Source organism: Anabrus simplex, chromosome 3 (genome assembly GCF_040414725.1).
Source record: "Anabrus simplex isolate iqAnaSimp1 chromosome 3, ASM4041472v1, whole genome shotgun sequence".
NCBI classification, from domain to species: Eukaryota; Metazoa; Arthropoda; class Insecta; order Orthoptera; family Tettigoniidae; genus Anabrus; species Anabrus simplex.
Window position 1 is genome coordinate 329,535,930 of NC_090267.1, and position 15,352 is coordinate 329,551,281.

Consider the following 15,352-nt stretch of genomic DNA (forward strand, 5'->3'; position numbering starts at 1 on the left):
ACCAGGTGTCTGATAATCACACCAGCTGTTCAAAGATAACATGCAGTCAGACAAGAAGGTACAATGCTTGGCATGATTTCACAATGTAGTCTAAAGCAACAAATAATCACTCCAATGTTAAGACCAAAACACACGTATTGAAGAAAATTGACATAATAAAACATATTGAAATTTATCAAAGAAGACTTTCAGAACGCAAACACAGCACACAAAATGTGAAGATATCACTTTACTATAAAACATGTGATCAAGCGAAACCTTGTCACACCAGAAAATTTATTAAAATTAACGAAACCAAAAAAAAAAAAAAACTTGTTACAAATAGTGACGCACCATTTCCTCCAACCGTTAATTACAAAATGAAAGACAGCAGCACAAACTGCACAATGCCACACGAAAAACACGTGGTGAGATCAACTCGCGCAAGAATCATGAGAAATAAATAAACAGGGATTAAGAATACACACGTAACACTTAAGATTTAAAATTAATTTTAGAAAAGTTAGCCAAGAATGATCATTGTAAATCCTTTTTCCTTCTATAACCACGCTCTGCTACCAAATGTAACCGTAGGTTCGAGATAACGCATGTACACAAATAAATAATAAAAGAATAATAATAATAATTGTTGACATAAAATGTGAATAAAGAAATAGTTGTAAATAATATAGACACTTAATATATGAATAAGGAAATAGTAAAATAATGCAGTGGCGGTGAATTCACATTAGAACATGGAAACGTGATGAGTAACTTTTAAATACGCAAAATTAAATCAAATACAAGGGAACACTTGCAGGCCTAAAAATGACAACTAAGAGAGAAGAGTGGAAGGTGCTGGAATCCTATGAGGTCCATGGGAAGGTATGGCATTATGGGGGAGAAAAGACTTACAATAATCACCCTCCTGCACAACTATATTAAAAATAACAAACAAAAATTACAAGAAACAAAATTAAATCACAAAGCAGCTGATACTTAACGCTTTTGACAAACGGATACAATTACGAATCCAAAAACACAAATGAATGGATTGTTGATTAAAAAAAACAGGTGAAAGATTTGAAATTACAAACAGCGGGAATCCAGGGCAAACTCAAACACGTTGAATTTAAAACTTTGAAAACGACGTTAAGCAAGAATATAACGAAACGCAAAGGAATAAATTAAATCAAACAAAATCAGAAAACACTGAAATGGCAATAGAAATAGCACCTACCAATAAGGAGGTAGGGTCCCCAGAGGGGAAACCCTTGAGTACAACCCCACTCGAGGATGGTCAGATGGAATAGACCTGCATAGTTGCCTCCCGCACGCGAGGCGGCCTAAGGCCGGAAATTGACAAATTACAATCCACCAATGGTAAACAAATTCCACTAGATTCCCTATCCTTTCGCCAATAGGAAATCTCGTTATTTTAGCAAATGGAATTACATGACCATATATGGTCATATTAGGATAGTTAGCAACTTCTCGAGAATTCCTATTGTGACACCTATTTCAACAGCAATAACCGTGCATGTGGTATAGGATGTTTCAAACTAAAGCACTTTACATTTTCATCAGATTACCATTTTGACATATAGAATTACAAAAAATAATTTTCTAATAATTCTTCAAGAAATTCTTCAAGTTAAAACATCCCAAGTGTCTTTTTTACATGTTTGCTGACATTAATTTAAATTATCCATTACATAAAATTTATATACAAAAAAAATCACTTCACAACAATTCTTATATCTTGCAATGTTCATTTACAGTTCCATATTATCTTGATGTTTCCCTAAAAAAAAAAAAAAAAAAAAAAAAAAAAAAAAAAAAAAAAAAAAAAAAACAATTTTTAAAATATTCCAGCAGAGTCCAGAGTTACAACCAAAAATGAAATCCTTCAGACACATTAAAAAAACTTTTAAAGTATATTTCCCATAGTTGTAGTTCTCTGTCTCACCACACATTACAATTACTATGTGAGGAGCTTCATTACTTGGAGCAAGAATTGCTTTTTCACACAACCATGCATGATCATTGAAATGTTGTGCCCACCTATGACAAAAATTTCAGATTTCTGCATGCTGCAGTTTTGGGTGGCCATTGCACACATATGCACAGCCAAACACTTCTGGATATCATGGACTGAACGCAAATGGCTTCCTATGTCATGGATTTAAAATGACCCCTTGACTGATGTGTGTTAATAATCCTTCTTTATATTATCTATCTGATGTACTATTTGTTTCCTCTAAATATAAGATTGAGACAGTTGAAAGAAAATACTGTTCATGTTTTGTTGCTAGTATAGTGATATTCTTGTATTCTCTAAAATGTTAAGAGAATGAAAATATCAGATAAATATGAAATAACTAAATAAATAATTAATGAATAATAATTCATCTAAGAATACACCTACATTAAAAATTTGGATCTCTGCATTGGCTGGGCATCACACACATACACACAAAAAAACACTTTTGGATGTTATGGACCTAACTATGGTGCCTCATGTTGCGGACCGAAAATGGCTTCCTACGCTGTGGACTTAAAATGCAAACGTTAATTGCTCCTTTAATTTTACCGGGAACATTGACAGGAGTGTCATTCTGCGCCTTTTTAACAAATGATTTACATGGTTTGTTAGAAGACGTTCCACTGGATTTAATTCAGCGCATCTGGTTCATGCATGATTGAGCTTCCCCTCATTTTTCTCTTGCTGCTAGAGCAATTTTACATCAGCGATTTCCAAACAAATGGTTAGGGCATCAAGGACCGACACCGTGGCCTGCTCGTTCTCCCAGTCTCAATCCATTAGACTTCTATTTATGGGGTCATTTGAAGGCCACTGTGTATACCACACCTATTCATAACGTGGAAATGCTGTGTCAGCGAATAGAGAAAGGGCGTCAGCAGATACGACAGACGCCTGGAATAAGGGAACGATTGGAACAGTCAGTGATGCGGCGCATTACAGCTCGTGGTAACCACTTTGAGAACCTTCTGTAGAGAACCGTAAGTAGTACATTACACTTTATCAACACAAATGACCAACCTGCATAGTGAAGTGGTCTGTGTCATGTACACCACAAACAATGCCTGTAACACGGAAATGAAAGCAAATAAACCATATGTTTACAGGACATGTTCTGCTTGTTGTCAGGTCCTCTATCAAATCCCCGGAGCTTTCCCACATATTTAGTTACATACTGTATACATAAGAAAACATAATGATTCAATAATACTGCCCTGCAGGAATACCTCCTAATCATTACAGGATCGGATAATGCTTCACCTATTCTAATTCTCAGAGGTCTGTTTTTTAAAAATTCAGCCACCCATTTAACCTCTCTGTTGTCTAGTCCAACATTTTAAATATCCAATGAGGAATATTTTTAGCACATTTCAATCAATATTTGCACATATCGTTGTGATACAAATGTTCATTATGAACCAGATGGAGAGAGAGTGTCAAGAGATTCAGCATGGCAACAAAACCTGGAACAGCAAATATAGTTGAATAAAACATATTGAAGGAGGCTCATTTGTACCCTTACCTGGCTTGCTGGAGTGGAGAAATGGTGATGATAATTAAAGTACGGTAAATTGTACATTTCTGAGTATGTTGTAACTCCTTCATCATTTCCACCGCAAAGTTCCTATTTCGTTATCATACTCATCAGAATTGTTATTTATTATTACATTTTATAACTGTCACTAAGGACATTTTTAGTTTCACTGTCTTCATCACTGAAATCTCTATTGCCAAAAAAGTATCTTTAACATGGAATTACCATCATTGTCCCATTCGAGCCACTTTGAAATATCCTTCTTACCAGCTTCTCAATACCTACTATGTTTGTTTGAGGATGTTAACTTTTAAAAAAATTCCTTATAGAGATTTCTTTAACCCTCCGTCGGGCGCAGCTGGCCTGAGAGGCCACGAAAACACGTCCTGGCATGCCCTCCCTCCACCTCACTCCCCAGCAGGCCGCCCCTATGAATAGTTTCCTGACTCGTGGCAGTGCATAAGACACCGTACCTCAGTTAACTGCCAGTCTCCATGCGGCACGCCTGTAACTTTCGTGGCTTGTGAGGCCGACTGTGCCCGATTACGTCATAATTTTGAAGGTGAGTTTTTTCAATGTATTTTTATTGCAAGGGTTAATTTTACTCAAATAAGCTTGTTCTGTATGAAAATTCATCAATATCTTTAGAAATAAGTGCTATTCTGAACCTGGCCTCTCAGGCCGAGTGCGCCTGATAACGTTATATCGATAACTAATTTAAGTATTTATATCTTTAGTTTCAGATTTCCTGCTGAAATGGCCCAAAAAATGTATGATATCTCCAACCCCAAGTATGTTGCAGAAATACGAAGCATCCTCCTTGAGGATAATGGTGGTGATCCTGCTTTAGTTGAGGATTTGGCTGAAGAAAGCGACATTGCTTCTGAGGATGAGGTTGAAGAACGTGAAGTGGACTCAGAAACTGAACAGGAAGAAGGCGGGACTAGTGGTGAGGAAGACGAAGGAGAAGAGCACATATCGGATGCCTTTTTTCTCGGAAAAGATAAACAGACAAAATTGACCAAAAAGCCATCTCTGGCTGCTGTTCATTGTGCACAACGTCACAACATCATTACACACCTTCCAGGTGTAAAGGAGATGCAATAAATTGTAAAACCATATTACTATGTTGGGAATGTTTGTTCAATACAGATATTTTGGAATTGATTGTAAAATATACCAACCAATATATTGACTCGGTCAAAGCCAAATTTGCCAGAGATAGAGATGCCAAGGAAACAGACCTCATAGAAATTAAGGCATTCATTGGTCTATTGTACCTGGTTGGAGCTTACAGAGCGAACAGTCAGAGTCTGGAGGAACTATGGGGAACAGGAGATGGGATTGAAATATTTGGCCTCGTGATGAGTATAAAACGGTTCAAGTTCCTCATACGTTGTATTCGTTGTGACGATCGTACCAGCCATTCACAACGGAAGAACATGATCGACTTTGCCCAATCTGGAACTGTTTGGTTGTTTTGTTCACAACTGTCAAAAGAATTACATTCCGGGAGAAAACATCACAATCAATGAGATGTTGCCAGGATTTCATGGAAAGTGCGGTTTCAGACAATACATACGATCTAAACCCACCAAGTATGGGATAAAGATATTTTCCCTTGTTGATGCCAGAATGTTCTACACCTACAATATGGAAATTTATGCAGGAAGACAGCCTGAAGGGCCATATAAAGTAAGCAATAAGCCAAGTGACATGGTCAAACGATTGGCTGAGCCTATTTTTGAGACAGGGCGTAACATAACCTGTGACAATTGGTTTTCAGACATTGATCTGGTAAATGATTTGAAAGAGAAGCAGCTATCGTATGTTGGGACAGAAAGTAAAAATAAAAAGCAGTTGCCACCCAGTTTTGTCAATGTCAGAGGGAGGGATCAATATAGCAGCTTGTTTGGTTTCAACAATGGTAACACTTTGATTTCATACATACCAAAGAAAGGGAAAAATGTAATTCTCATTTCATCACTTTGTGAAACTGATGCCATTGATCAATCTACTGGAGTGCAGAAGAAACCAGAAGGGATTACATTCTACAATATAACCAAAGGTGGAGTTGACACAGCTGACCAAATGTTTGCAACTTTCAATGTGAGCCGGAACACAAGACGCTGGCCGGTGGTCATTTTCTTTGCCTGTCTGAACATAGCCGGCATAAATTCCCAAGTGATTTTGATTGGAAATGGACTGGAAGCACTAAGGAGAATCTTCCTCAAAACTTTGTCTCATCAAATAGTGATTGGACATCTAGCCCGGCGAAGTCTGAACACAAGTGGAATGCCTACTCAGCTGCAATTGCGCTTGAAAAGGTTTTTGCCCCAAAAAGAATGTGAAACATCTTCCTCCATACCTCCCAAAAGATGCAAGTGTGGTACATGCATGGCTGAAACAGGATTCAGAAGGATGACAAATTACGAGTGTCATAATTGTCATGAACCGATCTGTCTAAGCCACATAAAACCGCTGTGCCAGACCTGTTATTCAGCTGCTGATTCTGAAGATTCATCGTAGGTTTCTGCTCACATCTGCGGCAAAGAATGATGGTCCCACATCAGAAGACAGTGTATTTTACCTTTGTATTTCAGTTCTTTCCTTTCATAATGTTTAATTCATCTAATTTTAAAATTTCTTTTGTGATAAGTGATCAATTTTTGTTGTTTTAGTTTAAGCTTTATTTCATGTAATAAACACTTTCTTTCCTGTTAGTTTGGTATATTTGCCTTCCTTAGATCCTAGCAAATTATTAGATCCTAAGCAAACTATTAGGTAGAGAGGAGGGGTTAAAATATATGGGTGGCCTCTCAGGCCAGCTGTGCCTGATTTTGTTTCGTTCAGGGCCATTTTCTCCAAATCGAGTTAAACCTGGTATAAATTAAACCCGTTTAACTTTAGTACCTAGTTTAAAGTTGCGTCCATTTTCTCCACCAATTTCTGACACTCGTTTAGTTTAAACGGGCGAGCTGTCGTTGGCGCTAACGTTGGCTGCACTGAAGGAATAGTCGAAGGCATGGTCGATTGGAATTGGCCAATCAGAGCCAAGTAATTCAATGACCGACATTTTTGTAATAATATCAGCTGTTTGTGGCGAATTAATACTATCGTACGTAGTGAATAAAGAACAAATTCGGCGGGATATTAGCTTTACTGATAAATAAATTGTTTACATTTGTGCGAAGTGTTGTATCATATAATTCTACCTATTGCTGTTTACAATTTATTGGAACGCACTTTTATTTCTTATTTTTCTCTGTCATGCTTTACCATAAACAAGTACCGTGGGCCTAATACGTGTCTTTTGATATCTGTATTGTCTTACGGAACACACGGGAACGTTGAAATATTAAAATCCTGGTCTTTCAGCAATAGGCCTATGGTATTCCTTTCCTCAGAAAATCAACATTTATGTGAATTTCAAGTAAAATTCCAAGCATACTCGGGATCTATCTCCTATCAAAATCCATCGCCCTCGGCCGGGATCAATCTCACAAACCTTGGATCCAGCAGACAGACCACTGAGGATGTATAATTTGGAGATGTATTACTTGATTCCATATTCGTTTATAACATAACCAAGTTCGCGATATGTCGTACTGTATGCATAATACCCTTCTCCCTATAGCATTAATATTTCTATTGCTGGTATGCTGGCAATAGATACGATGAAACATTCTTAACTATAATCTATTCTATTACAAGTTTACTAGCAAGCATGAAATACTTTATTGTTTTTCTGATCCTACAAATATATAATCTAGCGATTAGAAATTGTATACCACCGCCTCTCCTACCGTGCCGGTCAACATTCTGATGGTAAAAATATTTTCGACAAATTAGATTCGAATCGCCTTGTCACGGATTCGGACGATGCTGACTTCACGCTTTAGCGACCACAGCCACCAGGTACCGCACGAAGAGCGGACGTATTACACGACTTAAGTAGGAATATTTTTATGCTTCACATTACAGTATTCATACCACGAACAGTATTTTACAGTATATAATATTATAAGGAGACTGCAATTTAAGGTCTGTGGTTCCCGTTGTTAATGAAAAAAATGCCTGCTGCATCATATCTTAAAGCAACCAGAATCATTGCTTCTAGCGAAATAGCATTATTTCGTGCAGTTGACGTTTTAAATGAATCCTTCTTCGATACTAGACAATCCTTGCTGTTCGCTTATGAATTATAAATCCATCAAAGAACTCCGTTACATCCGATTTTCCAAGATTGTAAACTTTTGTTGGAACGCGGCTTCTTAACCTCTCTTGCACATCAAAATTATTTCCTATTTAACCAAAGACTTCAATAAATTCTCCCATTTTTCTAATGCTAATACTAGGTTATAATTTTAGTACGTTTTTCATTAAAGTGCTGCAGTACTGGTAGTCAAAACTAACCCTTCTATTAGGAAAATCACAGATATGTTAATAAAATGTCAAGAAAGTTGAATATAAACAGCAGTTTAAACCAACAAAATAGAAGGTTTAACTCTGAGCCAGGTTTAAACTTGATACAAAGTTTAAACCAATATGGGGAAAATGAATGTTAGTGTAAACTCAGACTTAAACCAGATTAAAATAAACCTTAGTTTAAACTCATTTGGGGAAAACGGCCCTCAGAGGTGCGCCCGATGGAGGGTTAAACTTGACAGGATATGTTCCAGCAACTTGGTCAACGTAAAAATATTATTTCAAGTTTTTGTAGTAAATTAGAAGTGCTGCATGATAAATCTCATGCTTGTCACATGACCTACATGCATTTAAAAATTTTGTATGTCAGCTTCAATTCTACAATAAGCATGCATGGAATCGTTCCTTGAATAAGCACCAGTGAGTAAAAGCAGTGGCAAATCGTAGGTTTAAAAATCTGGTAAGGGGATGGTCAGTGATGACCTCTGAACAGAATGTATTTTGTCTCACATGTTAAGTAGTGACTTTGCACTACATGTTTACTAACAATGCTAAGGGCATCCCCTCACAAATGAGTTGAAGTACCAGAGATTCATAAAAGTAAAATATTTATCTAATTGTTACACAGCAAATGGCCACTGACAAACTCTTTTCACTGATGAAATGGGTCTCAGTATTGAAGACATTCTCACTGCCCAAATGACAAAGTATATCCCACAGGTTCACGAGAAGCTGGCAATAACAGTCTCAAGGGGCCATCTTCCTGTGATAAGGTCTGCACACACCGTGGGACGCAGGAACTATTATGAGTACAGCGGGATATAAATCCACTCACACCGGAGCGGCACTCTCCCACCTACATGGTGGGATTGCAACGAACCATTTTCAGTTCGCTGCATGCAGCGTTTTACTGCGCCCTGCGTTCATTGCGAACGATCACAGTGGTGACTGAACTGTTCATAGAGTGCATTAAGAAACATCCAGTGCTTTATGACATGAGTGATGAGCATCATAAGAATGTAAGGAAGAAAGATATGCTGTGTGATGAAATAGGAAAAGAATTGCATATACCTGATAAGTATCAGTTCTTCATTTATTGCTGTCTGTTTGTGTCTTTTTTTGCACACTTTTTTCCATTTGTGAACATCCAGGTACATGTAAGATGAATGCTAAAACTATCTATACACTGTTGTTATGCATCCCAAAGAACTCCACAAATTTCTCACGATCGGCGAAAGTTACGGTGGGTGCTCGTCGTGCATAATGTTCCATACATATGAACTTCTAATCTGGATCAGTAATTGATAAAACCACAATAAAAATTTCTTCAGGTAACAAAAATAATTTGATCCACTGTTCCTTGGACATTGTATAGTATCGTGCTTTCCATCGATAATACCAGTACAGTTTGGGAATTGACACATTCTCTAATATCCTTCAGCTGATTCTATCCATGTTTCGGTAGATGGTTCTGGCATGTATATTCCTTGTATTCTGTCACAAATAGCTTGGCAAACATCTTGCACAGTAGCACCAATTTTTGTCAATCCAACCCGGAAACAGTGATCAATTGTAGAATAGGAATCTTCAGTAGCCATAAATCTGAAGGGAAAATATGTGCAGTAGAGTCTCAGAAATCCGAGTCTCCATTTAATCTGAGGCTTATTTGAATTTTTCTTTTCCAAATTTAAAATTATTTTTCTACGGCACTTCATTCCCTGCTTATTCTCAACATTTCATCGTACTACGGCTCCCCTCTACTGAGATCACGCATGTTTGTTTTTTTACCTGAAACTAAAATGGTTTTGAGAAAGAAGAGTCTGCGTATTAAAGCATTTTTATTGCTGAACAACCTAGGGTCACAGAAATAACCCCAGAAATAACTGGGATAAAATAAAAAAAGTACAGGGTCTTGCACTCAAAGTGGGGCCAGCCGGCCGCGGCAGTGTGGCAGGTAGATGGGCGAGCTGGTCAGATGAGCACACGACAACTTGCTGAGCTTGGGGCTGGGAGAGCACTCGTATGAATCGCATGTAAATAACAAACGCACATAACGCATAATCAAAGTAAAATAATTTCTTACCTTGTCACAGAAGATATTGAAAATGTCCTCCACCTGCATCTACACATTTCTGGCTTCATCTAAGGAAATTTTCATTCATACGCATTAGTTCATCTACTGAGATAACCTCAATTTCTCTCATGATATTTTGTTTGAGTTCATCTACAGTGTGAGTGTTTGTTGTATAAACCTTATGTTTCAATTTTTGAAATAAATAAAAATCGCAAACCGTAAGATCTGGGGATCTTGCAGGCCACAATGGTTTACTAATTACTCTGCTGTCAAAAATTTCCTCAATTAAATTTAATGACTCCTTAGCCATTTGCGTGGTTGCCGAGTCTTTCTGAAAATATCCAGACTGGCATTCATTGTCTGTCAATTGTTAAGAAATGGTATGAGAATGCCATTCCTATATCTCTGCCCAGTGATTTTGGTTTCAAAAACTATAGGCGCTATTATCCTGTCTGCAGTTACTACCGCCAACACTCCAATTTTCACACTGTAGATGAACTCAAACAAAATATCATGAGATATTTGGCTATCTCGATAGATGAACTAATGCGTATGAATGAAAATTTCCTTAGATGAAGGTGAAAGACATTTTCAACATATTCTGTGACAAGGTAAGAAATTATTTTACTTTGATTACGCATTATTATGTGTGCTTGTTATTTTTCATGCGATTCATATGGCGCTCTCCCAGCCCCAAGCTCAGCGAGTTGCCATGTGCTCATCTGAACAGCTCGTCCATCTACCCGCTGCGCTGGTCAGTCGACTGGCCCCACTTTGAGTGAAAGACCCTGTCGTAATAATAATTAATCATCCTCGGCAACTGCTAGAAGCAGAAGCACTTCCTCATCAGACGCTACTGTTTCCCGCTCTGGTGTGAAGACAAGGACGAACTTTGCAGTGACCACGGGATTATAGGTTCCGTTCCCGCTCCTGTTCCCGCTTCCCGTGTTGGAGTGTGCAGACCTTCAATCATGGTATGTTGGGGTGTGAATTTCAAGGGCATAACTGAGGTACTTTTCTATGAGAAATGGGTTAAGACATCTGCCAAATTGTACCAGGAGAGAGTGCTAGAGAGACTGGTCAGGAACCTCAACAACACCCTCTTCCACAGAACTGGAGCTTACAACAGGATGTGACCCCAGCACATAAGGCTTGGATAACCAAGCAGTGGCTTGCAACCAATGTGCTGGACTTCATTAGCTCTAGTTGCCCTTCTGGTAGCCTGAACATAAATCCCCTTGACTACAAATTGAGATCTCTGCTTCAGGAATTAATTTACAAAGAGAGACATGTAAGCATTACAGTATGAAGCGTTTTTTTGTAAACAAAGACTTGGAGTGCACGCTTGCTAAAAGTGGTCATGGGGAATAATGGGAAATTTGTGTTCGCATGTGAAGATGGTGCAGTTCTTTTCAAGCACACCTTCCCCCCAATGGAGGTGAGCTGCATGTACCTTTTTATCTACATACCAGCCCTTTTGCCAACCTGACATTTTTAGCAAGTCGGGGAATTGAAGCTGGGTCTCCAAGGATGGCATCTGATAGTGTTAACCATTATATTATGCTGGTATTTTGAATAATGATGTGTGATTTGTATTTGTTACATATCATTGTAACTGGTAGTATTAGGATATTGGAAAATTGCTCTGTGTTTTGTGTCAGTTTACTAAAAAATTTCAATTCCCGGCCGGGTCAGGGTTTTTTAATTGTAAATGATTAATATCCCTGGCCTGAGGACTGGGTGTTCATGTCGTCCTTAACATTCCTTTCTTCACATTCAACACTTTACACTTCTGCCATTTACAAAATACATGCAGGTTCCTCACATATGGTGCAAGTAGGGGCAAAAGATCTTTCTAGGTAGATTCCCCAAACAAATAGCATTAAAAAAAAAATCTTTGTATTTGGTTTCCTCCATTAATTCATTCATTGTACATGAAATTATCTGTTGTATCTTTGCCCACATTTTTTCTGATGGGAGGAAGACAGTGAAGAATAGATTTTTTTAAAGCTATGAATACAGAGTAATTATTGCTGTATATGTTTGTATTTTATTATCAACTTGCATGCTGTAAAATTATATAACTAAAATATACTGCCTTTAGATAATGATATTGAATCCTTCATCTTGAAAAAGGTGTAGCATCCGTGGCTCAGGTGGCAGCGCACCGGCCTCTTACCGCTGGGTTCCGTGGGTCAAATCCCAGTCACTCCATGTGAGATTTGTGCTGGACAAAGCGGAGGCGGGACAGGTTTTTCTCCAGGTACTCCGGTTTTGCCTGTCGTATTTCATTCCAGCATCACTCTCCAATATAATTTCATATCATTTGTCATTCATTAATCATTGCCCCTGAGGAATGCGACAGGTTTCGGCACTCTATACAGTTCCTATCCTCGCCGCTAGTTGGGGGCTTCATTTATTCCATTCCTGACCTGGTTGAATGACTGGAAACAGGCTTTGGATTTTCATTTTTCATCTTGAAAAAAAGTGTGTGTATAACTGGTAAACCAAAGTCGGGGAGATTTAAAACTGCACGTGAAACAATGGTATTCATTTGGGACAAAAGAATGATTGCTGCTATATGATGTTTCTTTTCAGATCGTTGCGATTGGACCGACAACGGAGGGAGCTCTAAAGGAATTGCAGCTTCCAGTTTGGTCCCGGGCTTCTAAGCCAAACCCCGACAGCCTTGCTGTTTCAATAGTAGGCAGAGAATAGATTCTAGTCATTTGTGTATATGGCTGCTTTTTATAATAACATGTCATGTACAATATTTTTAAAATAAAATCTTTTACTGTTTTGTTTCTGACTTTTTTGTCCTTGTCTGTAAGTTTAAGGAAGATTGCTTCATTTTCACTGTATTATATAAGATACTCAATATCAAAGAATCTCTATCCTACAACCCAAAAGTTAGAAATAGCTACTCTCGTTTACCTTACTGAAAACAAATATATTGCAGTTGTTTTGTAAGTTTCTAACACAATACATAGAGCACAGTACAACAGTGTACTTTAGATTTTTATTTCGGATAGCCATATTAATGATATCAACCACACCCTACAGATAAAGGAAAATGTATTTTTAATGCATATTTCACTTAATTTTTAACATTTGATAGCAAGCTGCTAGGCTGGTTGTTTGAGTAATACTTGTAATAACGCAAGTAATAGGGCTTCATTTGCACTTGTTTGTTTCTTTGTATTGATGTCTTGAGTTAATCATGAATTGTCTTTGATGTGTGATCTCGTCTCAGTCCGGTGATATTATCTGAAAGTGCTCAAATATACCAGCCTATTCTTGGTAGATTTACCAAAAGAAAAGAACTCCTACAAGACATAATTCTAACACCTTGACATCTCGGAAAACTGTTGAAGTAGTTGGTGAGACATAAAACCAAGAATATTACTTTATTATTATTGACAGTTCTTGATGAAATGTGAATGGTTAAATCTCATTTTACCATCCCTTTAAAGCAATTATTTTAGACTCATACTTAGTCAGTGATAGAGGTAGAGTGAGATGACATACATACATTTGTTAAATTAGCTATCAATATTCCAGATCCATGTGCTATTGACATTGTTTTCTTTTTGTATAGAACAGCTGCAAAACTTTCTCTTTCAAACTCATGTCTGCTACTAGTCAGCTGCACAACAAGAGGATAACCAGTTATTATGCAAACATGTTGACACAGGTATTGTAATATATTTCATAAGGATCAGTATCAAAGCAATTATATGCTATTTATTGCAACAGTAAGTATTCCATACACAACATACGCATTGCAAATTGTCAAAATGTATCTGTGCACATTTGTAAAGTGATATCAAAGTAGATTGGTTTCATGTTCCATATTGATGTTCGACTACTTGCCATTGTTTTGTAAAGTGACACAAATGTAATAAGCCGTAATAGTACTTCAGGACGGAATCAAAATAATAGTGAATGAAGTAACACTTGTAAGAACAAGACTAGTACTCTGAATATGAAAAATATAAAATTTAACATAAATATTTTTTAGAATTACAACAAATAGTGGAAATCTTGTTTACCATGATAAATTCTACTTTCTTTTCTTGTGCAGTTTGAGGTGCCTATATAAACAGTGTCCCAGAGCACTCATTTTCCACTCTGTTACACTTTTGCCTAGAATTTTGTGCATAAGACAAGAGTATTTTGCCATGCTATTTTGGTCACTACCACATTGAGTGGAATTTTGAGACAATATTCCAGGTTCAGATATTATAATCTTCAAGAACCTACAGCTAACACTATGGAATTAGAAAAAAGAAAAGGACCATGTCATGGTATCAACTGGAGATATCTTAAAACATTTTGATGGTGAAAATGGATTTAGGTCCCCTATAACTGCACGGCCATCATGTATGGCTAGAAATGATGCATAGCCTGGGAGATGACTGTCATTTTCATCTATCTGTGACCATGAATTGAGAGGAGAAGCAATAGAATGATAAATGCTAAATAATTATTTTCTTCCTTCTCTTTTGAAAATTAGATCTTGATTAGATTTAAAATTTTATAGGAAATAAGTACCTAATTTTTATTTCAGACATAAATGTGTTCCATCATCAATTCCGTGTGTATCATAAGATACACAATCTTATGATTGTTTTTGAAAAGTATCTTCTAAAATTGTATTCATGTTAGGATGCACTGTAGATGTAATTATCTCAAGCTAATAGCCATGTGTGCTCAAACCTTCAATATGTTAGTGCGATGTTAAACCAATAGAAAAAAAAAGTTCTTCAATATAAATTATTTTAAATTTATTATTGTATTTCATCAGTGGTCTATTAAGTGATGGATTAATTAGAGTATCATTATGATCTTTAATTAGGTCACAATTTGCCTGTGATGAAAGAATTAATATATCTTCTCATTAATTACTTCTGTAATATTGTGAACTACAGGATAATAATCATTTAAATAAATTAACAAATATGCTATGAATCCAGGATAATAATAATAATAATAATTGTACCGGGTGTTACACCTCTACGCCGCACATTTGGATTTTCCGCCTTAAAATACTCCTCTACTGGAGAAACACTGAACTTAAAACTGGACCTACTTAAACTTTTGCTCTGAAGATGTCACTGTGTGAATTTTGACTTGTTTTTGTTTACTATTTATCAAGAAGGGTGGACATCCTCTCATAGATGTCTCTACTAAAAAAACTATGATCATGCACCCTGGTGAGAAGTGAAGGAACTTTATTTGAAGAAATTTTGTACTCATAAGTTTTTTCTTTACTAAATTTCGTTCTTTCATT

At 37.0% G+C, this 15,352-nt stretch overlaps 1 protein-coding gene across 1 annotated transcript in view; it reads left to right on the forward strand.

Moving 5' to 3' along the window:
- The window catches only part of LOC136866322 (uroporphyrinogen-III synthase), a 76,174-nt gene extending 63,306 nt beyond the window's left edge, over positions 1 to 12,868 (forward strand). The window contains exon 4 of the mRNA XM_067143173.2: positions 12,658 to 12,868. Within this exon, the coding sequence (XP_066999274.2) occupies positions 12,658 to 12,777 (120 nt within the window). The 3' untranslated portion in view covers positions 12,778 to 12,868. The remainder of the gene's footprint in view (positions 1 to 12,657) is intronic.
- The last annotated feature ends 2,484 nt before the right edge of the window (positions 12,869 to 15,352 follow it).